The 23,541-nt window shown below is 35.5% G+C and overlaps 1 protein-coding gene across 1 annotated transcript in view; it reads right to left on the reverse strand.

Moving 5' to 3' along the window:
• Nucleotides 1-22,231, reverse strand: part of MYBL1 (MYB proto-oncogene like 1) — a 32,039-nt gene extending 9,808 nt beyond the window's left edge. Inside the window, exons 1-8 of the mRNA XM_054590044.1 lie at nt 22,165-22,231; nt 10,921-11,026; nt 10,514-10,585; nt 7,750-7,842; nt 6,422-6,642; nt 4,687-4,852; nt 2,252-2,323; nt 1,563-1,667 (exon numbers count right to left, since the gene is read on the reverse strand). Coding sequence (XP_054446019.1) covers nt 1,563-1,667; nt 2,252-2,323; nt 4,687-4,852; nt 6,422-6,642; nt 7,750-7,842; nt 10,514-10,585; nt 10,921-11,026; nt 22,165-22,184 — 855 coding nt within the window. The 5' untranslated portion in view covers nt 22,185-22,231. The remainder of the gene's footprint in view (nt 1-1,562; nt 1,668-2,251; nt 2,324-4,686; nt 4,853-6,421; nt 6,643-7,749; nt 7,843-10,513; nt 10,586-10,920; nt 11,027-22,164) is intronic.
• Nucleotides 22,232-23,541: the final 1,310 nt, after the last annotated feature.

Consider the following 23,541-nt stretch of genomic DNA (forward strand, 5'->3'; position numbering starts at 1 on the left):
CACTACCTAATATCAAACTATATTATAAGGCCATAGTAATCAAAACAGCATGGTACTGGCATAAAAACTGATGGATTGACCAATGGAACAGAATAGAGAGCCCAAAAATAAGCCTACGCCTTTATAGTCAATTAATATTTGACAGAAGGAGCAAGCACATACAATGGGCTAAAGATAGTTTATTTGATAAATGGTGTTCAGGAAATTGAACAGATATGCACAGACAAATGAAACTAGACCACCTTTTTACATCACACATGAGAATAAATTCAAAATGGATTAAAGACTTAAATGTTAGACCCAAAACCATAAAAATCATAGAAGAAAAGATAGGCAGCAAAATCTTAGACATTGCTCATAGCATTTTTATTGGATATAACTCCCCAGATAAGGAAAACAAAAGAAAAAACAAACAAATTGGACTAAATCAAACTAAAAACTTTTTGTACAGCAAAGGAAAACATCAACAAAATAACAGAACCCACAGAATAAGAGAACATATTTGCCAATACATCTGATAAGGGGTTAATATCAAAAATTTATAAAGAACTTACAACACTCAACATGAAAAAAACAAACAAGCCAATTTAAAAATGGGCAAAGGACCTGAATAGACACTTCTCCAAAGAGGACATACAGATGGCCAATTGACACATGAAAAGATGCTAAACGTCACTATTATCATCAGAGAAATGCAAATTAAACCACAATGAGATATCATCTCACATTGGTCTGAAAAGCTATCATCAATAAATCAACAAACAAGTACTGAGGATGTGGAGAAAGGGGAACTCTTTTGCACTGTTGGTGGGAATGCAGATTGGTGCAGCCACTGTGGAAAGTAGTATGAAGATACCTCAAAAAATTAAAAATGGATCTGCCTTTTGACCCAGGAATCCCATTTCTAGGAATATATCTGAAGGAACCCAAAAGACTAATTTGAAAGAACATAAGCACCCCTATGTTCACTGCAGCATTATTTACAATCACCAAGATATGGAAGCAGCCCAAGTGTCCATCAGTAGATGAGTGGATAAAGAACTAAAGGACATTTACATACTGGAATACTACTTGACTGTAAAAAAGAAGTACCCTTTGCGACAGTATGGATGGACCTGGAGAACATTATGCAGAGTGAAATAAGCCAATCAGAGAAAGACAAATACCATATGATTTCACTCATATGTGGAATCTAATGAACAAAAACTAACACACAAAATAGAGACAGACTCATAGAAAGCAGGATGACAGCTAAGGGTGGGGAGGGTAGGGGTAGATGGACTGAGTAAAAAGGAAAAAAGTACTCATGGACATGGACAACAGTGTGGTGATTACAGAGGATATAAGAGGACTAAATGGTAATGGAAAAAATACAATAAAAAAAAAAACAGGAACCTTAAAGCTGCAAATCAGAATGACTATTTTTAGTCTATATAAAAATCTGAAGTCATAATGAATATGCTTTCTAATTCTTGACATACAAAAGTCAATGCTAATGAAAATTATAAAAGTATATAAAAGATTCTGACAATAAAATATAAACACTTAACCTAATTTCTTACCGATGGAACTCGCTTTCTTCTAACTTCATTCTCCGCTGACATAAGAAGCAACTCAAGTTCCTTTATTTTTTTTTCCTTATCAGGATCTTCATCAACAAAGGGTTGCTAAAATAAGTTAAATAAAAAACAGGCTATTTAAACAATTGATTTATTATTATTAGTGCTCTAATTTTTATTTTCTTCTACACAACATAAAATCTATTTTTTTCTAAAGCTTAATACTACGAGATCCCAAATATCTAGTATCACAATCCCTCTGGAATCTAAAGAGGTGATGGTAATATTTACAATGGGAGAGAAAATATTGGGGAAATTTAAATGCATAAAAAATATATATTTCATCATCTATATCAATTTAAAAATTTGCATCTGGAGTATGTTTTAACTGATTAAATCTTAGTACATATTCTTAACCAATTTAGCAAAATTATGTCCACTTACAACCTGACTACATTAAGTTGGAAAATAAAAGAACCACCTTACTGGTATTGTCTCCCACTTTCCCTTTATATAGTGTATGTTTCTCAAACCCACTTAACAAACATTCTCCTTTAATGTTGTAATACTCAAAGTAAATGGGACAGATAGTATTGTTTATGTCTTTGCTTTACATATGAGGAAACAGTCACTATTAGACTTTCAAAAATGTTTGAAATCATTTCCTATGTTTTATTATAAATAAAGGTTACCTGAATAAAGGCAGAAGTCTGAACATGTTCTATACAATTGCCTTCAGGTGACACATACTGATAGGCCGGAATCTAAAAGCAATTAAATCATTAATGTTGTACATATAACACTTTAAAATCTGAGACAAAGCACAAAAACTCTTGATAAAATATCAATGTTAAAAAGTCAGAAAGTATTTTTGTTAACTTTGAATGTTCACACCAACAATAGTTTCTTATCTACTAAGTACATCTCTTTTATCAGGGTCTGATTAGAAGTCTTAACACAGGAAAGATCTATCTTCTAGATGAAATGTGAGAATTACTCGGCTTAGATTTATCAGCCAATCACTCTATCTATTAACTACAATATCCACAAAGTGCTTTTTAAAATCTGCTATTAGGACTGCTCTATTTCCTGGAGAAGACAAAGTAATTGTGTTCCTATCTTTCAGAGGAAGAGACTAGTCCTTATAAGGCACTCACAGAGATGGAGACTAAAACAAATTTTTCAATGTTCACATCTCTTACACCTACCACCATCCCATGGCAACCTCTAGGTAGAAAGATATGAAAATAGAGGCTCCTTATAGTGCTTGTCTTAGAAAAAAATCAGAATCACTCATGTACTTTTTAATACTTCGACAATAGACAAAGAATTTTTCTTCTTCTTTTCTAAAGCATTTGTAATAAGAATTTTGGAGTTGCATGCAAATTTAGCATGCAGTGGTAGAAAGAAATATGAGAAGGTATTTATTAAAACCTTAAAATATAAATCTAAATATGATATTGTATATTTCCCATAATGGCCTACCCTAAATCACTAATGTGGAATCATTACACATAACTTCTAACCTTAGACTTAATTTTCACAATAGTTGATTAGCATCAGTTATCAATCAACTTGGTAACTCTAATGGATTAGAAATATAGCTTTCTCACATTTTTCATTAAAACCTGTAACAATTTGATAGATTTCAAATCAATCTTTTTTTCTTTCAAGTAAAAAACAGAATTATCTTTTTAGTGGTTTAAATGAATTGAACTATAAATATACAAGAAATATATATAAATCTTTCAAGAATTATTAAACATAAGGGAAACAATTCTTAAAGTACAAGAAATATCCTTATCTTTCCAATATATTTTAAGACTGTTAAATATTCCCTTGACCCCAAATAATTTTTTAAAATTATCTTTCTATGAGTTAAAAAAATAAATTTAAGTAATCTTTCTAAGACAGAAGAATGTTTCCGTTTATGCTGCTGAAATATAGTACACTAAAGAAAAATGTAAAGTAACAGACAATAAAAACCTAGCAGGGGTGTCCAACCTTTTGGCATCTCTGGGCCACACTAGAAGAAAAGTTGTCTTGGGCCACACATTAAATACCCAAATACTAATGAACACTGATGAGCAAAAAAAAAGGTTTTACATAAATTTAAGATTTTATGTTAGGCTGCATTCATAGCCATCCTGGCTGGGCTGCATGCGACCTGCGGATTGCTGGTTGGACAGCCCTGCAGGTATTGAGTGTCAGCAGATAACTAAAATGTCTTCATATGTCTTCCGATTCGTAAATTAAGATGTCATTACTTTATTTTAAAATTATGTCTTTAAAAATGTCCATTTAATGGAATAAAATCAATTCTGAGGCAAACAAAGCATAAATTTTTAACACCTAGCCAAATTTTGTCTTTTGGTAGGTACCATTAACTCCTGACTTAATTTTTACATTGTGGCAAGAACCAAGAATTGCTCAACATGAACAATGGCATGACAGATGGCTAGACAGGGAAATGTAAAACAAGCCTTATGAAAACTGCTACTAAACTAATTTCTTACAGGTGGGAAAATGCACTGTAAGGAATATAGAGTTGCCCCATTATGAACTTGGGTAATCTCTAATGAACATGAAGACTGAAGTCACTCAACTGGCTGGTTAGTAGGGGGAAGCAAAACTGAATGCCATCAAAGAACCAGTTATTTACCACACCCTCCAAAATGATGGCTTAGATATTATTTTACTGTTTTCTCCTTTAAACCATTTTATATACACATACATCTTAGGGAGAAGGTATACTACAATTACAAAAAGTTTTTTTAAACTATAATAGATGTTAAAGCAGATTTAATCATTAGTTTCAAATCATAAACAAAGATTCAAAAAATGATAGTATTAGGAAAGGTACATACTAAGTTTTTATATATAAAAATTACATATATCTATAAAAGGAAACATTTTAATGAGTTTGTTCCCAAAATATTTATCAAAACAAGTAGAGATAAACCTCCACTAATTACTTAACAGCAGTTATGGACTATTTTTTCAGCTTAGAAATTCAAATGTCTATTCCCCTCACTATATGTTGTATTTGTCCTATTAAGAAATCAAACACCTTCCCATATAGCAACTTAGAAATTTTAGAAATAATAAGCGTATTAAAAATATGTGCCTGAACAGGTATGTAAAACTGATTCTGGGTTTGCAAGTGGTCCATTGCTGCACAAGGTTTGTGTTGAAGTTTAGATGAAGACTTTATTCCATCTTGTAAGTAGCCCTCCTGTTCCACTTTTCTTCGCATAGTAGAATTCCAATGGTTTTTGATAGAATTATCAGTTCTGTAAAATGAAAGTTTATAATTTTAAAAGAAAAAGGGATCCCACAAATTTTAATACTGTATAAAATGTATAAAGTGCATTTTACAGCATTTATGTAAAATTAGATACTTGTTTAATTAAAAAGACAAACTGTATGTCTACTATATGAGGCACAGTTCTAAGCACTGGAGCTATAGCAGTAAAGAAGACAAAGAAAGTCCCTTTCTTATGGAATTTACATTCTCATTGGAAGTGAGGCAGAAGGAATGGAGAAGAATAGAAAAAGTATATAATAAGAAATATACCAGTGCAATGAAGATCATTAAACTAAGTCAAGAAAATTGAGTAAAAAGGGCAATTTTGATTAGGTAGTCCAGTAAAACCTCTGGGAGGTGACAGTGAAGCTAAGATCTGAATGACGAGGGTAAACCAACCATACAAGAACAGAAAAAAAGAGCACTCCAGATTAAGGGCATAGTGAGGACAAAGACCCTGAAGCCAGGAGCAAACATGGTTGTGAAAAGCAACCACAAATTACAGAATCCCAGTATTACTTTTCACTTACTTAGAATAAAATATCTGTGGAAGCAAGTTCATGGGCTCCCCTTTTACCTAAGTTTCCCTTATATAAATCTTCAACCTACAGATACTTGTAGAATAAATTCCATCTTTCATAAAATCTATAAACATTTACTTAGAACCTAATTTATATCAAGGTACTAGGCCAGGTTCTATGCACCACAGTAAAAAGATGTAAGATATTAAAAACATCAAAAGTTCCTAGACCAGGTTCAGTAACTTGAAAAAAAAAAACTTACCACTGTGCTTTAATTTCCTTATCTATGAAAATAGCAATGTTTGCTCTGTGTATTTCATAAGTATATGAAGATTAATTAAGAATATATACACAAGTATTTTATGTTTTTGTATTAAACAAGGAAGTATTATACAGATAGGGATTACAAAAATTAAAAAATGCGTATCTTCTAAGTGAGGCATAGATTTTCCCAAGGTTGTTGGTCTATTGTACTACTAGGAAATATTTTACCCAGTGCAACATATAGTGTACACAGCATATCAATACCCCTGAGGGAAATTCTGTACTTTAGCCACATGGATACTCTCATGATTTGGATCATACCATAATTAATTAAGAATTACATTTTCTCTCATGTAATTTCATAGTTTATTTCAGCCAGTATATTTGTTAATTTTTGGGGGGCTTATGCACAGAATCCAATACAAAAGAAATCTCTTCAATTCAGATTCCATTCCAACCAAGTTTGAAAAAAGACCATCTGCCTGACTGGTGTTGATATGTAAACATAATTTGGGGAGTGTGGTAAATGTTCATAATTCAAAGGCCTATCATTTTATTGCATGAATTACTACTATAAAATATTTCATTAAAAAGTAATTATATTCCTTACCACAGATATATTATAAATAGACCCAAAGGGTTGCTTGTATTATATAGTCTCAATTTTAATTATAAATAAAAGTCATGGGGTACTTGCAAATATATTTAACAGTAACATAATAAAGATCAAGTTTAAATACAGCAAAATCTATATACATTTATATAAGCACCTTCCAGGAAGCAGTTTGGCAATCTCTGCCCAACGATTTCCCAACCGTTTATGTGCTTCATAAATGATCCTGTCTTCCTCTTCTGTCCAGGAAGATTTCTTTACCTCAGGATTCAGATGATTATGCCATCTTTCTCTACACTGCTTGCCTATTCTTCCTTTTAAGTGTTTTGCAATTAAAGACCATCTTTTTGGGCCATATTTCTGAACCAATTCAATAACCTAAGAAATAGAAAAACAAAGTTTAAAAAAGCATTACCTTGACAGAATGATAAAAACATAACACATAAATACTTTTTTAAAAAATGCATTAAATCCAAGCCATAACTACAACTTAAAAATAAAAAACAATTTACCAATAAATGCTGCTTCAGTATTTGCCCAGTTCAAAAACTGATCCCAAACTTATTTAAAATACAAGGTACTAATTAAACTTGTAAGTTAAATAGTTTTCATTTAAAATAGCAGTGAAAATGTTGAAACTTATGCATTTTCTAGTTTTACATCTTAAAAAAAACAAAAACAAAAACAGAAACTTCAGCTGAAAGCCAAATAAATCAGTTTGGAAATAGGAAGGATCTACAGTTATTGTCCTTTGATTTCTTCCTTTCGCAAATTGAAAGGATCAAGCGCAAACTTTTTAAAACTTATCATTATCCATCAGGTAAATCAAATCAATTCTGAGCTTAATTAAGTAACTTTTTTTTTAATGGAAATAAAAATACTCTAATTCTCCAACTACATTAACAATTTTTATGCCATAGGGGCATGAACTAAAGGGTAATTCCAAATGGAGGACAGGAATTATTGCACTCTTCTCAGACTTTTTTAATACAAAGGGTTATTTTGGCTAAATTATCCAACACTTTGGAAATGTAATGCTTTGTTATCTATCTTATTTGAGGGTCTATTATAGGTCAAAAGGGAAAGTTGAGAATGACTTCCTTACACATAATGCTATCAGATAAAATAAAATTGTTTTTAAAATGTTAACTCAATTTTTAAAAACAAACTAAACCCTAAATTTTACTAACCTAAGCTCTAAACAAGGTGCTAAACTGATAGTATTTTTTACTCTCACAAACCAAACTCTCAGAAATTCTATACAAATAATTCATTCTACATAAACTTGGTTTGACTCAATTCATTAAAAATTACGTTTCAAGACACAACTTACAATTCTTATGCAAAGAGCACCCAGAGAACAAAATCAAAGTAATTTAGATGTATACTTCTAAATGTCAGATATGTCAGAATAAGGTACAAGCAAGAAAAAAAGCTAATCTACCTACACAGCGGGGAGGAAGGGGGAGAATATGAACATATTACCCTCTGATCTTCTTCTTTAGTCCAGGGACCCTTTATCAATTCTGGATTTAAAACTTTCTGCCATCTATGCTGGCACTGAAAATCAGAACGATTCTGAAAGAATTTAGAAGATTTTGTTATTGAATAACTGTTTTCCAAAATTTATGTCTTACAACCTTAAAAACACAGTCTTCAAGAATAATATATCCAGCAGTATTCTTTAAATACGTAGTATTTCTTTTACATGCCTATGTCCCAACTCTTTTTTAAAATTCAGATTTATTTGTTTATTTTTAGAGAGAGGGGATGGGAGGGAGAAAGAGAGGGAGAGAAACAGCAATGTGTGAAACAAACATTGATTGGTTGCCTCTCACATGCCCCCAACTGGGGACCTGGCTCGCCACACCAGTCACCAGGCCGAATTCTTTTTTAATTAAAGTAGTGGCACAACTTAAGACTACAAATAAAACAATATGTACTTGAAATTGAAGTATTTGTCTCTACACTATGCCTTATAAAACAGCAAGTGGCAAAGCTATAATACAAAAACTAGCCATAAAAAAATGTATATAAGGTTGAGAAATAAAGGAAATAAACAGAAAACTATACAAAGCAAATGAAAGAACTCATATAACTCAGCAATACATAACTCTATACAATTAAAAAAACTCCTAAAGACACTGCTAGACTTCTGAATGGTACTTAAAGATTGTTTATAAGTGATGACCCTCCCAAGTTATCAAGAAAAAAATAAACATATATACATAAGAGATGTGCCTTATGTATCAGTTAAATTATTTAATTGTTGAAGCTTAAAAGAAAAATGAAAAAGCTTATATAAAAACATCTCAAACTCCAAAAATGATTAATAATAAATGAAGCCTTATTTTAGTTAATTCATGACCCAGTAACTCCTATGTTTTATGATGACAATAATAACAATAGCATGTTTTCATTAGCAATTCACAGTTTACAAAAATGTTCGTTAATATATGAGGTCTGTCCAGAATGTATCCTACCATGTAATATGAAAAATAGAGACATTTATTGAAGAAGATACAAGGAACATTGTACATAAAACAATGATGCCTCAGTCCCCTTCAAAGTGAGCATTTTGGGTCCTCACTGAATCTCGTTGATGGTCTGAAACTCCTCCATTTGAAAGGTGATTTTTGTTTTGGAAAGAGCCAGAAGTCACAGGGTGGCAAATCTGGGCTGTTGGCAGGCTGAGTCACCTGAGTGATATGATGTTTCACCAAAAAAACTGCACAAGACATGATGTACAAACGGGCACTTGTCATGATGAAGCTGCCCATAGCTGCAGCTGTTTTTGTCATATTACATGTCTCAACTGATGGAGAACATTGAGGTAGTACTCCTTATTGTTTGGCCTGAATGGGTGTGCTCATGACGGACAACACATTCCCAATCAAAAAAACACACTGAACATGGTCTTGATCTTTGATGCAGATTCAATACTCTGCTCACTCAGTCATTTTGAATGCGACAGACACAAAGTACACATGCTCACTCAATTGTGTCTATCACTTCCACTGACTACTACAGTAAAGTTGTCATTGTTCATGCATGCACATTCCAGTCCATTCCCCTTCGTTGGCAGGTTACATTGATGTTGCACAAAAAATTCTCGTTATATTAACAATGGCTGGACTTCTTCTGGACAGACCTCATACATGATTATAGATCATTTAGAAGTATATAAAGGGATAATAGATACAAATACTTTGTTTACTAATAGCTCTGTCTTTGTGCCTAGCGGACTTCACATTTTTATTCAAATGGAGCTTCATTTTTGGCTTCTGTACATTAATGCTGATGCATTTTAAGGCTATTGGTTTCTTCAAAATAATCAGGTTGTTCCTGTATGTTCTTGTAGCATTTCTCTGTTTATCTTATGTCCTATTATACCATTGAAGTTAAATTGATAAAATTAATGTAAATAGCTTTGTGGATTTAGCTTCCATTATTGAACATCTGCTAAATGTCTGGAACTGTGCCAAACATCTTATATTTCTAATTCTCACAAAAATACTATAAAACCAGTACTATTATTTACATATTATAGATAAGAAAGCCAAAGATCAAAGAAGTTAAAATTTTTCTAAGCAAAAAAAAAAATTTTTTTTTCTAAGCTAGTAAAGCTGACATTTGAACACAATTCAGACTGACTAAAAAACTTTTCCTTCCATCATTTGGTTTCAATTTTAAGGTTATACTAAAAGTCATCATAACAATATGAAAAGAACATATGTAACATGGTTCCTGAAATCCAAAGGGAGCAAATAAAAGTCATATATATGAAAATACTTTGTAAATTATAAAACTACATGCTAATAAAAATATGTAAATAGTAATACGGTGAACAGTAAGTTTTCATTTAAAAAATCAGTTAACACCTTAAAAGGTAAGCATTTTATGACAAACTTTTCCATAGAGACTTTTCTGATTTTATTAATTAGCTATCAAATATTCAAATAGTTAACTTCTCTCAAAATGTTTTAATATTTATCAGCAATTATTTCTAAAGCCCTAACCAAACTTAGTATCATTTTTGTTTTAGATATCTTTTTAGACCCTGTAGATAAACTAATTACTAGAAAATCAGATTTTCTAAGCCATTGGCAACTACAGTAGGACCAGAATAAGAGGTTTTTAGGAAGGAAACATAAATCTAAAACAATATAGACACATTTTTAAAAAACAGCAAATTTAACCCAATTTCCTAAATCATCCAATCTATGTAGAAATATAATGCTTCACTTACCTGAAGATGACTGGCAATTAGAGTCCAATCATCAGTTCCATGTTGTTCAACCAACTTCTTTAACTTATCATCCTATTAAAATAGGTATGAATATTAGAAAGCTTTCCCGCACCCTATTTCTCTATCCCTGAATATAAATAATCCTCTAATTCTTTCATGTCATATCTGGTGGCCATTTTTAGAGGGACTAAAGCCTCTACAAGTTCTCCCATTTACTATACTGTTCCCATCAGTCTCGATATCAATCCACTATTCATGTCTTGAGTTGAAGAGAAATAATGTATAAGTTAGATCATTTTAATGTGTAAGTTAATAGAGAACTTTCCTTGTTTTGTTTTTAAATATTTTTCACATCTATAATAGCATTAATAAAGGTATGAAATGAATAAACCTTATCAGATAATCACCTCATCTCTTGTCCATTTTACTCTGTTCCAGAGTTTCTTCAATCCTTTCTGTTGTGGTACTTCATAATCATGATCAGCATACTGAAGGTCATCATCCTCATCCTCACTAAAAAAAGCACAATTGTTAAATAAAGAATTTTATTCAGATTTGTAAATTTAATCATTGAACAGGTATGACTGAAGAAACCACTCAGACTAAGAGGCATATATTATATAAAATAAGGAGCTATAGTTATTGACGCCAGAGATAAAGGTGGATATACTACCAGGGTCCAGGTGACAACCTTTATGTCATGCTAAGGAGCTTGACCTTTATTCTTTATTCGACATTTATCCTAAAGAGTTAATGGACTTTAAGGAGTGAAAGATAAATATCTTGTGTTTCAGATATCACTGGCAGGAGTGTGGGGAAATAAAGGAAGACCAATTAGTAATCTTTTACAATAACCCAAGTAATAAATTATTAAGGCCTGACAACAGTAATGATAAAATACAAAACACAGCCAGTTAAAAGACACAATGGAAGAAATGATCCATTAATAATATCAACAACAAAAGCTAAAATATGTAGAAATAACTTATGTATAAGATCAAAGTACAATAAAAACAAATTACTATCTTGAGACACAAAAGACATGAATAAATGGAAAAACATCCAGACCATATTCTTGGTTAGGAAAAACAGCATTCTAGATGCCCGTTCCCCCTAAATTAATATCAAAATACACTGTAGAGAAACAACAAATAAAACAGAATGGCAGTGGGACATGTACAGATATACAATACACATCAATAAAACAGAGTAGAACATTCAGGAAAAAATATATATTTGTGAATTTGGTAAATTTTAACAGTAACATATCAAATCAGTAAAGTAAAGATGGGCTTTTCAATAAATGGTAAGACACTGCATAGCTATTTTTAAAAAAATAAAGATCCAGTCCTACTTCAAAATTTAAAAAATCAGATGAAGCAAATATTTTACATTTTTTTAAAATAAAATCATAATAGTACTATAATAGGGTAGAATTCTATTTTTTTATATTGAGTACAAGAGATCTAAATGTGAAAAAATCAAATCATTAAAGAACAAACTGACTAAAGTAATGAAAATGGCAATGGTAAGAGGCACATGAAACAGTTATTAAACAAGTAGAAATAAAAAGATTTTACAACCAATGAATATGAGAAACATGGGAAAAGGAGGAACCAAGGATGACTCCAAAATTTCTGGCTTTGGGAGCATAAATAGAGCAATTCACTGAGTAAAAGAATAGAAGAGAAACTGAACTTTGGGAGGGAGAAGGGAATGGGGAGAGTAAGCAATTCTGTACTGGCTAATTTCAAAAAACTTAAGACCTATATGAGAGCCCTGGCTGGTGTGGCTCAGTGGACTGAGCACCGGCTCGCAAACTGAAAGGTCACAGGTTGGATTCCCAGTCAAGGGACATGCGTGGGCTGCAGGCCAGGCCCCAGTTGGGGGTGTGTGTGAGGTAACCAATCAATGCTTCTCCTGCACATCAATGTTTCTCTCCTTCTCTTTCACCCTCCTTTCTCCCCTCTCTAAAAATAAATACAATCTTTAAAAAAGAACCATATGAGAAATATACATGTAGATATATATAGAACATACCATAAAAAGAAATATAATGCAAGCCACATATGTAATTTCCTAAAAGCCACATTTTTAAAAAAACAAACAGGTGAAATTAATTTTAATAATAAACATTATTTAACTCAATATATATAGAAATTATCATTTCAATATTTAATCAACATAATCATAAAATGTTTTACATTCCTTTTTTTCTTACTAAAGTCTTCAAAATTTGTTGTGTATTTTACAGTTTCAGTGCATCACTATTTGGATGAGCCACATTACAAGAGTTCAATAGCCATTCTTGCTCTGCAGACCAGATGTAAAAGGCAACTGGGTACATGGATCTTCTGCTCAGGAAAGAAGTCTAGGGTAGACATACAGTTTTGGGAATCACCAGAATACAGAGAACAATTAAAACCATGAGAGCAAGAAGCCCCAGAAAAAGAGGGTAGGTCTTTATAATAAGCTGAATTAGGGAATTTTGAGTAGCCAGGAGGCTAAAGTCATCAGCATCTGAAAATAATATAAGCTAATATTTATTTAAACTTTCTTTTCTAAAAATTTTTAAAATTTATTTTTACAGAGAGAGGAAGGGAGGGAGAAAGAGGGAGAGAAACATCAATGTGTGGTTGCTTCTCGCATGCCCCCTACTGGGGACCTGGCCTGCAACTCAGGCATGTGCCCTGACTGGGAATTGAACTGGCGACCCTTTGCTTCACAGTCCAGCACTCAATCCCCTGAGCCACACCAGCCAGGGCCTATTTAAACTTTCTAAGTCTATAAAATTCTTTCCTATAACCCCACAACAACTTCAAAAAGGGGGTTATTATTATTGTGCCCATTTTACAGAACAGAAAACTTAGGGCTTCCTGTCAAGATGGTGACACAGGCAGACATAGCTTTCTCTTCACACAACCACATCAAAATTACAAGTAAAATATAGAACCACCATCACTCAGAACCATCAGAAATCGAGCTGAATGGAAGTCTGACAACTACGGAATTGACGATACCACATCCTTCCAGGCTGGTAAGGAGAGGTGCAGATGCAGAACGGGCTGGTCCCTCACCCACATGTGGTGGATAAAAATTTCAGAGAGCTATCTCAGGAGCAATAAGCCCCAGCCCCACACCAGGCTCCACAGCCCAGGGTTCCAGTGTCAGGAAATTCTGGCCAATGAACAGAGGCTGTTGTCCATTTTCTAAACCCTCCCCACACAGAGCCAGCAAGCTGGTACCATATCTGAGATTCTATCAACCTGACTAACACTGTTTGACCCACCTTGGAGGTCCCCAGAGACTCTGCCCCACCCAACTTATAGGCCCACCCAAGCTGCTTTTCCATAGGAATGGCTGGTCTTAGCTTACACTTCACAACTTCTTAAATCCTATCAAACAAGCAACAGCTGGCCTCAGTGAACTCCACGCCCAGAACTAACGGCAGCCAGCCTAGATTCACAGGTTGGCTTCACCTGGGAATCTCCAAGCCCAGTACAAGTGACAGCCATCTCAGATTGCTGTATAATACAGGCAGGGTGGCCCCAGGCAACACACAGGTCAGGGCTGACCATGGCCTGGACCACTTGGGAAACCCCAAGGCCAGTGCACCGAGTAGACAGCTACAGACCACATCAGAGCACCACCACCCTGCCCCTGCACAGCTGATCCTCCACACAGAGCAGAGGTTGGTGGTCAGTGGTCACAGCCAGTCCTTGCAATTGATTGGCCTGGGTAAATCCCTCCCATTGATCTGCCAACAGCAACCAAGGCTCAACTACAAGAGGAGGGTGTACTCAGCCCACACAAAGGGCGCACTTCAAGTTCCCAGCTTGGGCGAGAGGGGAGGCTGTGCCACTGGACCCTACAGGACACCTACTACAGTAGGCCACACTACCAAGACATGGAGTCAAAGAAGCTCTACCTAGTAGAGAAACAAACACAGGGAGGCTGCCAAAATGAGGAGACAAAGAAACATGGGCCAAATGAAAGAACAGATCAAAACTCCAGAAAAAGAGATAAATGAAATGGAGATAGGCAATCTATCGGATGCAGAGTTAAAACACTGGTCTTAAGGACACTCAAGGAACTTAGTGAGGATCTCAACAGCAGAAAAAAGATCCAGTAAGAAATGAGGGACTCACTAATTAAAATAATGAACAATTTACAGAGAAACAACAGTAGGGTGAATGAAGCCGAGAATCAAATCAAAGATTAGGAACATAAGGAACCAAAAAACAATTCAGAACAAGAAGAAGAAAGAATTAAAAAAAAAATGAGGATACTGTAAGCTGCCCTTGGGATAACTTCAAGATGTCCAACATTTGCATCATAGGGGTGCCAGCAAAAGAAGAGAAAGAGCAAAAATTTGGAAATCTACTTGCAAAAATAATGAAAGAAAACTCCCCTAATTTGGCAAAGGAAATAGACATGCAAGTCCAGAAAGTGCAGAGAGTCCCAAACAAGGTGGATGCAAAGAGGCCCACTCTAAGTCACATCATAGTTGAAATGCCAAAGGTTAAAGGTAAAGGGAGAATCTTAAAAGCAGCAAAAGAAGTTAGTAACCAGCAGGGGAGTTCCCAAAAGACTGTCAGCTGATTTCTCAAAAGAAACTTCACAGGCTAGAAGGGATTGGCAAGAAATATTCAAAGTCATGAAAAGCAGGGACCTACAGCCAAGATTGCTCTGCCCAGCAAAGATATCATTTAGAATCAAAGAGCAGCTAAAGAGCTTCCCAGACCAAAACAAAAAACAACAACAACAAAAAAACCCTAAAGGAGTTCATCACCACCAAACCATTATTACATGAAACATTAAAGGGACTTATTTAAAAGAAGAATATCAAAACTATGAACAATAAAATGGCAAAAAATACCTAACAACTACCAAAAATTGAATCTAAAAAGCTAAGCAAACAAGAGGACCAGAGACAGAATCATGGATACTGAGAACGTTTTGATGATTGCCAGATGGGAGTGGGGTTGGGGAGAGTGAGTGAAGAGGTGAGGGGATTAAGAAGTACAAATAGGTAGTTACAGAATAGTCATGGGGATGTGAAGTAAAGTATAGGAAATGGAGTAGCTAAAGAACTGACACACATGACCCATGGACACGAACAATGGTGAGGGGACTGCCTGAGGGAGTGGGGGGTGCTGGGTAGAGAGGGGCAAAGAAGGAAAAGTCAGGACAACTGTAATAGCATAATCAATAAAATATAATTTTAAAAACTAAAAAGCAAAAAAATAAAAAAAAAACTGGGAAGAGTATAACTTCTTGCCCACAGTTACACCAAATATAGCATGGCTGAGCTCCAAAACTTACTACCTAACCACAAAATATACCATATTGGGAAAAATAGGTAAAGAGATACAAAAAGCTGGAACATCCCAAAGATGAGAACCTCAAGTACATTTTGAAATCAGAGCAAAGTTCGAGTTCTAACTTACCCACCCTTGGTGTCCATAAACGTATTAGCCTCTCAGGGCTTTAGTTTACCTGTTTGTAAAATGAAGATGTGACCACCTACATTATAGTGTTACCCTAACAATAAATGATAAAAATGTATAAACACCTTATATAATGTGGCATAGAGAGGTGACTCAATATTATTATTATATGTATAGGCTGATTGACTAACAATACTCAAAAGTATTTTGCTTTACTAGATTCAACTTCCCAAAAATTCATTTTTATTTCAAATAGCAAAAGTTTGATGATTTGTTTAACCTTACTATAATATATATACTTAAGAACATATAGGTAGTTCCTAATAGTACCTATAGTTTCAATTTCACAAAACTGACATATAAAGATCTAGATTTAATATATACTGTCTACAAATCCTTTGGAACTTCTCATTTCCCTTGATTTGTTAATTCCATAGGACCAAAATTCTTCATATCTGACCAAGCTAGACACAAAGATCCCCTATTCCCCTACCTAAGGTAGACACATAGTGTGCTCCTTGAGTTCAACACACTTCAATATGCCAATGTTCTCTCCCTAAGGCCAATGTTTATTTTTAACAATAATCTGCCAGTCCTACTTCCATATATACTTGCTTCATTAAACCACACCTAAAATAAAAACAAAAGGTTAGGTAAGGAAAATATCTGCAGGTTGCAGCCATCTTCAGCTTTCAGAAATATCACCTAATTAGCCAAGATTACAAATTGTTAAATTGGACATTGTTCAGGATCCAATGACTTCATAAATTTCAAAGGCAACTACTAAACCAAATAAAACACCATACTGAAATCTTTCTGTGCAATTTGTACATAACCATGGCATCTACCCTTCCTTTTTGATGTCCATTACAACTGCCAACCTTCCCAACCAAACAGTAAGTTCAGGAGTGCAAAGACCACACGGAGTATGTTCACCTTGCAGCACAAATACAGTATCTGCCATTCAAATATGTATGTATAAAATTAATGAATTATGTTCCTTACTCTTTCACTTTTTCCAAGTGCTCTGTATTCCGAAATTACTCACAAGTGGATATGAGAAAGAAAACTTTTCTTTTAACAAATGAAAATGTCTCTAGGATGAGATGAAAGGCATTCCCATTTGTTAAAAAGGGCTTTCAAAATCCAAATGCACCTCCAAGTGGTAGAATATATAAAACAGAACCTACTGAAACATTACTATATATATATATATATATATATATATATGTATATATATATATAGTAATGTGTGTGGTTGTGTGGGTGTGTATAAAACATATTACAGCAGGGGTTTTTTGGAGGGAGGCGGTATCTATTAATGTTGCTAACCATTCCTAGAACTGTCCCAGCAACATTACTGCTCTGCCATCCCAAACAGGCCTCAGTTGCACTTTTCACAGGTTTCCCTCTTCTTCCCTTCCCTCGGATCCCAACAACTTCCACAACAGCATTTGGAGATTGTTTTTAAAATTAGGTTATTTATAAATAAAAACAATTTTCTATTTTGGTACTGGCCCATATAAATCTTAAGTAGTCACAAAAGCATCTACATTATATCTAATCTGCACAAAATTCACCTTCAGGTTCTTATCAAACTATTTTAAGTTAAGGCTATGATCCAAAAATACTGCTTGAGTCAAAAGAGTAATTTTCCTGAAAATTTGTTCATTTTAACTTTAAAATATTCCCTTATTTTTTTTAACCATATATTTGGTCTGTGAGAAATTTCTATTTCTATGTGAGGTTTCATTCTGTTTTGCATCAGCACAGTCATCAGTTTCAGGCAGTTATTCAGCTCAGCCACTGTTCAGGAAGCTGGGTTTTTGAGTGGGTGAGTGTGAGGGAGGATTAGAGCAGATTTCTTAGAATCATCTCTCTACCACTGGGACTTTCCTAGAGTCTATCTACCTAGCTACTTCTTAGTTTTAGCATTGTTATTTCTATATTATTTAAGTAATTGTTGAAAAGATGATATAACTTTCAAATAAATGTGACAGAAAAAGACCCTAGAAACTTATCAACATCACAATAGGAAGATGGCTGAGAATAAGGGAAAGGATAAATCCCCACAAGAAACCTCACCAATATTCCAATTTCACCATTTAACAATGAAAAAGTTCCACTGCTCTATAATCTGATCTATTTTTCTGATTTTTACATCATCTTTTAGCATTTCTGTGTTGTAGCAATTGGTGCTGCTAAGATGTAATAAATAAAATCAAATTCCAATTGTGTAGATAAACCATTTCTAGCTTAGCCTTACTAATCTAGAAGAGAACAAAAAAAGGTAAAATTATATTTGCAGTCACAAATCAAAACTAGAAGAATTCGATCTCAAAATCTTCATCCAGGCCTTGGTTTCCTGAATCATTCTGTCCATTTTATTTTTTTAGTCAAAGAAAATATTTATAGTATAACTATTCATATACTACCTAAGTACTATATTCAAATGAAAAGAGTTTTGTCTATTATGAATGAAGTGATGAGGGTGATGTGAAACAGCAAAATGAAACACACAGACACACAAAAAATACTATGACTCATTAAGCAAGGAAGATGGTTAAGAGTAACTTCACACTGGGGTGTAAGCTAATAGAATGTGACAGTCATTTGTGAAATAATAGACAAACTATTCACACTTGGCAATATTAAGACAAAACATTTGGGAGAAGTTTAATTTTATAGCCACCAATTTTACTACCTAAAAAAAGTAAAATGAGGTAGCCAAAGGAGGAATTTGAGAATTTTTTAAAATTTATTTTTATTTGAAAACAGGTTTGAAATTGGAAAAACATCAGTAGTTTTATTAAATTTCCTCTAATATAAAATCACTTCAAGTTAATATTTTAACCAAAAACTGCATCAAGTCTGAAATTTTTATCATAATTGAAAAATACAACTTTATTATACTGTCTTGACAGAATAACAGTGTATTTTTTAAAGTCCAATTGAATTCAAGATAGAAAAATTTACCAGGTTAATTTAATATAGTGAAATCAGGCCACCCAGTGGTAAATATGATGCACTGCATACATGAATTTTTTTCCCCTCAAATCTTGACTGCAACTAGCATCATTATGGTGAAACAAATTTGACTTTTGTGGACCATTATTTATAGCAATACTGAAGTAAATACTGAACAAAGTTCTATCTAGCTATTCAAAAGCAAAAACAATGTAAGAACATTTCAATTTTATTCCTTTAGTGTGTGGGTATTTTTTAAATGAGAGGAGAATATTACAAAAGGGTTCAAAATAGGATGTAGATTAAACTAGAAGTTACCTTACAGACCATAAGATTCAAACCTATTATAACAACAAATAAAAAAACTGGTATACAGAGTTTACTTGCTTTCCCAAAACAACATTGCTAGTTAATGACAAAGCTGATTTTAAAAATCAGTTATCATATTTCAGTATTCTTTCACCCATAACACTTATTTGGCTGGAGACAACATAGTAAAGTTGCTTCTTACACACACATATCCCACTGAAAAACATCTTCCAATTCAAGAGCTGGCTTTTATCTTTTTAGTTTAGTGTAGTCACAGGTCATCTCAAGTGTAAATACCTAAATCTGTTACTACATAAATAGGCCTTCTGGCTTCTAAATGACATTTTTTAAGTTTATTTTTACGGATAGAACCATCTTTAAAAACTAAAATTAATTAATAAACATGTTTAAAAATCAAATATGTGTTAATAACATATATACCAATTATAGTATTGCCTGCAAATTATGTCATTAAAACCCTCAGCAGTATCTAAAACTATTTGAAGTTGCAACACTAAATAAGCCTTTTCCTTTATGTATATATAAATATAGCTATCTTAAACATCAAAAAAGCCAACATCCTTCAGCTGTTTCACACCTGAGGTAACAGCGTTTTACTTTGTTTTTTTTTGCCAGATCTTACAGAAAAAGTGTATTACAGGATTTATGCCTATAGTCTTATGCAAAACTTGTATATTGCAAAGTATAATTTTCACTCAAATACTTAAATGGTTGTCTAGAGGAGATCTTCAAGTGACTGAATTATTTCCTTTCTCTTTCAACTATATATATTCACATTTAATATTAAGATATTTAGGCAGAAGAGCTGAGACTAGACTTTACCCAATGATTAGATTATTTTTCTATCAAAACATTTCACATTCTATTATCTTCTAAGGTAAAAAACAATCACATTTCCATATACAAGAACTATAATTAAGAACACAAAACATTCAAGTATGAAGACCCTGAGAAAATACACCATTCAGAGGTGATAATTTCTCACCTCATCCTCTACCTGAATACTCCCATAGGGAGTGCAACTTCACAGTTTAATTACAGTAGACTTATGCCTCTTTAAATCATTCTATAATATATATTTAAATTAACTTATACAGCAAACAAGAACTAAGTCAACAGTACAGCTAATGTTTAGATCTTAAAGCTTACAGTACTGTCAATAAAAGAAAGCTTATATGGGTAAGTTAATCATGAAATCATTTCTTCCTTCTTAGTCTATTATTATGAAACACACAGAAAACCAACTGGAAAAGGCAAGGTTCTGATATTCAAACATCCATGCCTAAATCTAACTAAATACTGATGACAGCATTTGCCAAGAAATTATTTTGAATAAGATTACCATCAGTACTGATTAGTTAATGCCATGTTATATAGTCAGTTCTCATTTTGCGTAATAAAGATACTTTAAAATTTGTGTATATTCAAAAGAAAAGGCTTAAACCAGTACCTCAGCAATTATAATTACAGAAGCTCTTAATATTGATCTTTTCTGAAACTTAAAAGGCTAATTGGGTCCTTAACATTCTAGAGCAGTGATTCTTACCTGAGTGATTTGGCCCTTCCAACAGACATTTGGCAATGTCTGGAGATCTTTGATTTTCAGGACTGGGGTAAGTGGAGTGTTACTGGTGTCAATTGTTTTTAGTCCAGGAATGTTGCTAAATATCTAACAAAGCACAAATAAGTCCCCTTCCAAAATATCAACATCAAGAGTGCCAAGGTTGAAAACCCTGTTCTAGAAATGTGGGTTTATATGTATGTGTATGTAAATTTTTTCCACCACAAGAGTTTTACCTATACTGTAGTTGCTACAAACTAATAAGCTAACAAGGACTTAATTATATTTTATTCTGCTTTCTGCAAAAACAATTTACGTACAGCAGGCACTTAATAAGTGTATAAAGCAACAAATATTATGTGTATTTTACCAATTTTAACAGAAATCTGCAATTAATGAATCCTGATACTAAATTTCAACTTAAGAAATAAGGCTTTTAGGTTACAGATCTAGAAATAAAACCATTTGGATATTGTGTCAAACATCGTTTCAAGTTTATTAATAATGCAATTAAAAGACAACCTAGTTACTTTGTCTTCTAAGTGATTACTACACATAATTTAGGAAAGGCTACTACAGTGCCATAGACGTAAAAATCAAAGGCATAAATTCATCCTAGCAAGTTTTCCAACAACAACAAAAATATGTGCCTTACCTCTGTGCGAACTTCGGTACGGTCAGAGCCAAACATGGACACTCAAAATATTAAGTGAATCAAATACATTGTTTTATTTTAAGATCAAGTTACTAGTAGTAACAGTGTAACAGCTTCCCAGTAGAAGATACACACACACACACACACAGCTGAGAACATGAGTATGGTAATAACAGAAAACATCAAAAAGGTTCTTTCTCAACTATTCCTCAGCAGATTTTCCAAACCATTAAGGGAGCAAGGATGACAGAGGGGTCCCCGCCCAGGTTTACCACGGAGTTCCTATTTTAACTGGTAGTGATTCAGAGAGTGAGTCCCCCTGAACACCATTTTCAAGTCATCCTGGCAGGACAGTACCACTTTTCTCTGCGTAGCGTATTCCCCAAAGGGCACAGACTTACCTGGCAGACACTCCCCACCAAGAAGTGGCTGTGAGAGATTATGTAAAAAACCAACTCGAAGGAGTAACCTGGGTATCCATTACTTTCCGCATCTTAAATACAGTGGTCCCCAACTCTGCACACGTCACGCCTGCGCTCCGGCCAGCCGGGCCGAGGCGCCTCTGGAGCAGCGGGAAGGAAAACCTCTGCCCCGGCCGGGGACGGCCTAGTGGGGAAGCAGCGGTAAAGGAAAAGGAATCTGGGCCGAGGCTGTGCCGACAGGCCTGAGCGAAAGGGATGTCACCCACCTGCGCGACCTCTTCGCCATCCTTCAAGTACCGCATAGGCGCGAGCTGGGCGGGGACGCAGTTCAGCCTCCTCCAGCCTCAGGCGAATGCTCCTTTTCCCCCGACCCTCCCGCCGATTCCCCGGCTCCCTCTCCGAGGCCACCAAGTGCGGAACGCGACCCCAGCAGGGCAAGTCGAAGGGACTGAAGGCGGACCGAGACCCGCCCCCGGCCCGCAAGCACCGCTCCTAGTCCCGGACCGGCCAGTTCAGGGATGCCCCCAACATGTCAGCAGGCGCGCTCCCGCTCTCCGCCGGCCCCTCCCGTCGGCTCTCAGCCTCCTAGCCACGGGCGCCGACCCCCGCCCTCCCTCCGCAGCAAGCAGCTCTGCAGGGCTCGCAACCTCCTGCAGGGTTTTGTGCCCACCGCCGAATCTCGCGCCTAGCCTCCCTCAAGAGCCGCCGTTTGAATCTGCGCACGCGGCCCCGAACCTCATTGGTTGTGGCGGCTGCACGCGAGGACGAGGGCGGGGCGGGGAGAGCGCGCGCGACTGAGGGCGGTGCTGGGGTGCTGGAAGACGCGACTGGAACTCGCGGGAGTCGGGAAGGAGCTGGGAGTCAGGCTGTAGGACCGCGGGTGGGGCTCGCGAGTTTAGCTGTGACAGGCCGCGGAGCGCGCCGAGTGCCGCACCGCGAGGAGGCGGGGCGCCGAGGGTCGCGCGGGGCCTGCTGGGAAAAGGAGTGCCTGCGCTAGACGAGAGACAAGTCTGGAAGTCTTGTTTCACACTTCCAGGGGTCCGCAGACGGTGCCCCCGGGGGATTGGGCGGGCTCGCTGGGGCAAGTCCCTGCAGCCTTCTAGTGGCCACAGCTCCTCACTCCTCGGATGTTATCAAGCCGCACTATAGGAGGCGCGGTCTTTGGACGTGAGACAAATCTAACCATCAAATTTGGGCGGCCGTTACTGTTTAAGCAAAACTGTGAGCTATTTTTGTCCAGATGGCATAACTACTGGGGTAGCGAACACTCTGTGGCAGAAAACTGAATGTCATGAACGAGCAGGAGTATGACAGGTGAAAAAAGAATTTTTAGCTGGAGACGTGCTTGGAACGGAAAAGGGAAATAATCCAGGTGGGCGGCACGTCTTCGAAGCGGAGGAAATAACTGATGTGCGCGGGGAAGGAGCCCTGATCCAGAAGAACGACGCTGGGAGTCTGGGGCGGGCTGGGAATTTCGCCCAGATAAGTGAGTACGGTGTTCAACAGTAGGAGAGACGGCAGGAGGAGGAGCGGCACCCGAGGAGCTTTTAGCAGTTGCAACTACTTTAGAAGTTTCAAACCTAGTACCTACGAACGGCTCGATTCAAGTGGCGTTAGATTAACTACAGTAACCATTAGAAATA

The sequence above is a fragment of the Pteronotus mesoamericanus genome, unplaced genomic scaffold, assembly GCF_021234165.1.
Source record: "Pteronotus mesoamericanus isolate MK-2021 breed Mesoamerican mustached bat unplaced genomic scaffold, CSHL_Meso_final scaffold_174, whole genome shotgun sequence".
NCBI lineage: Eukaryota > Metazoa > Chordata > Mammalia > Chiroptera > Mormoopidae > Pteronotus > Pteronotus mesoamericanus.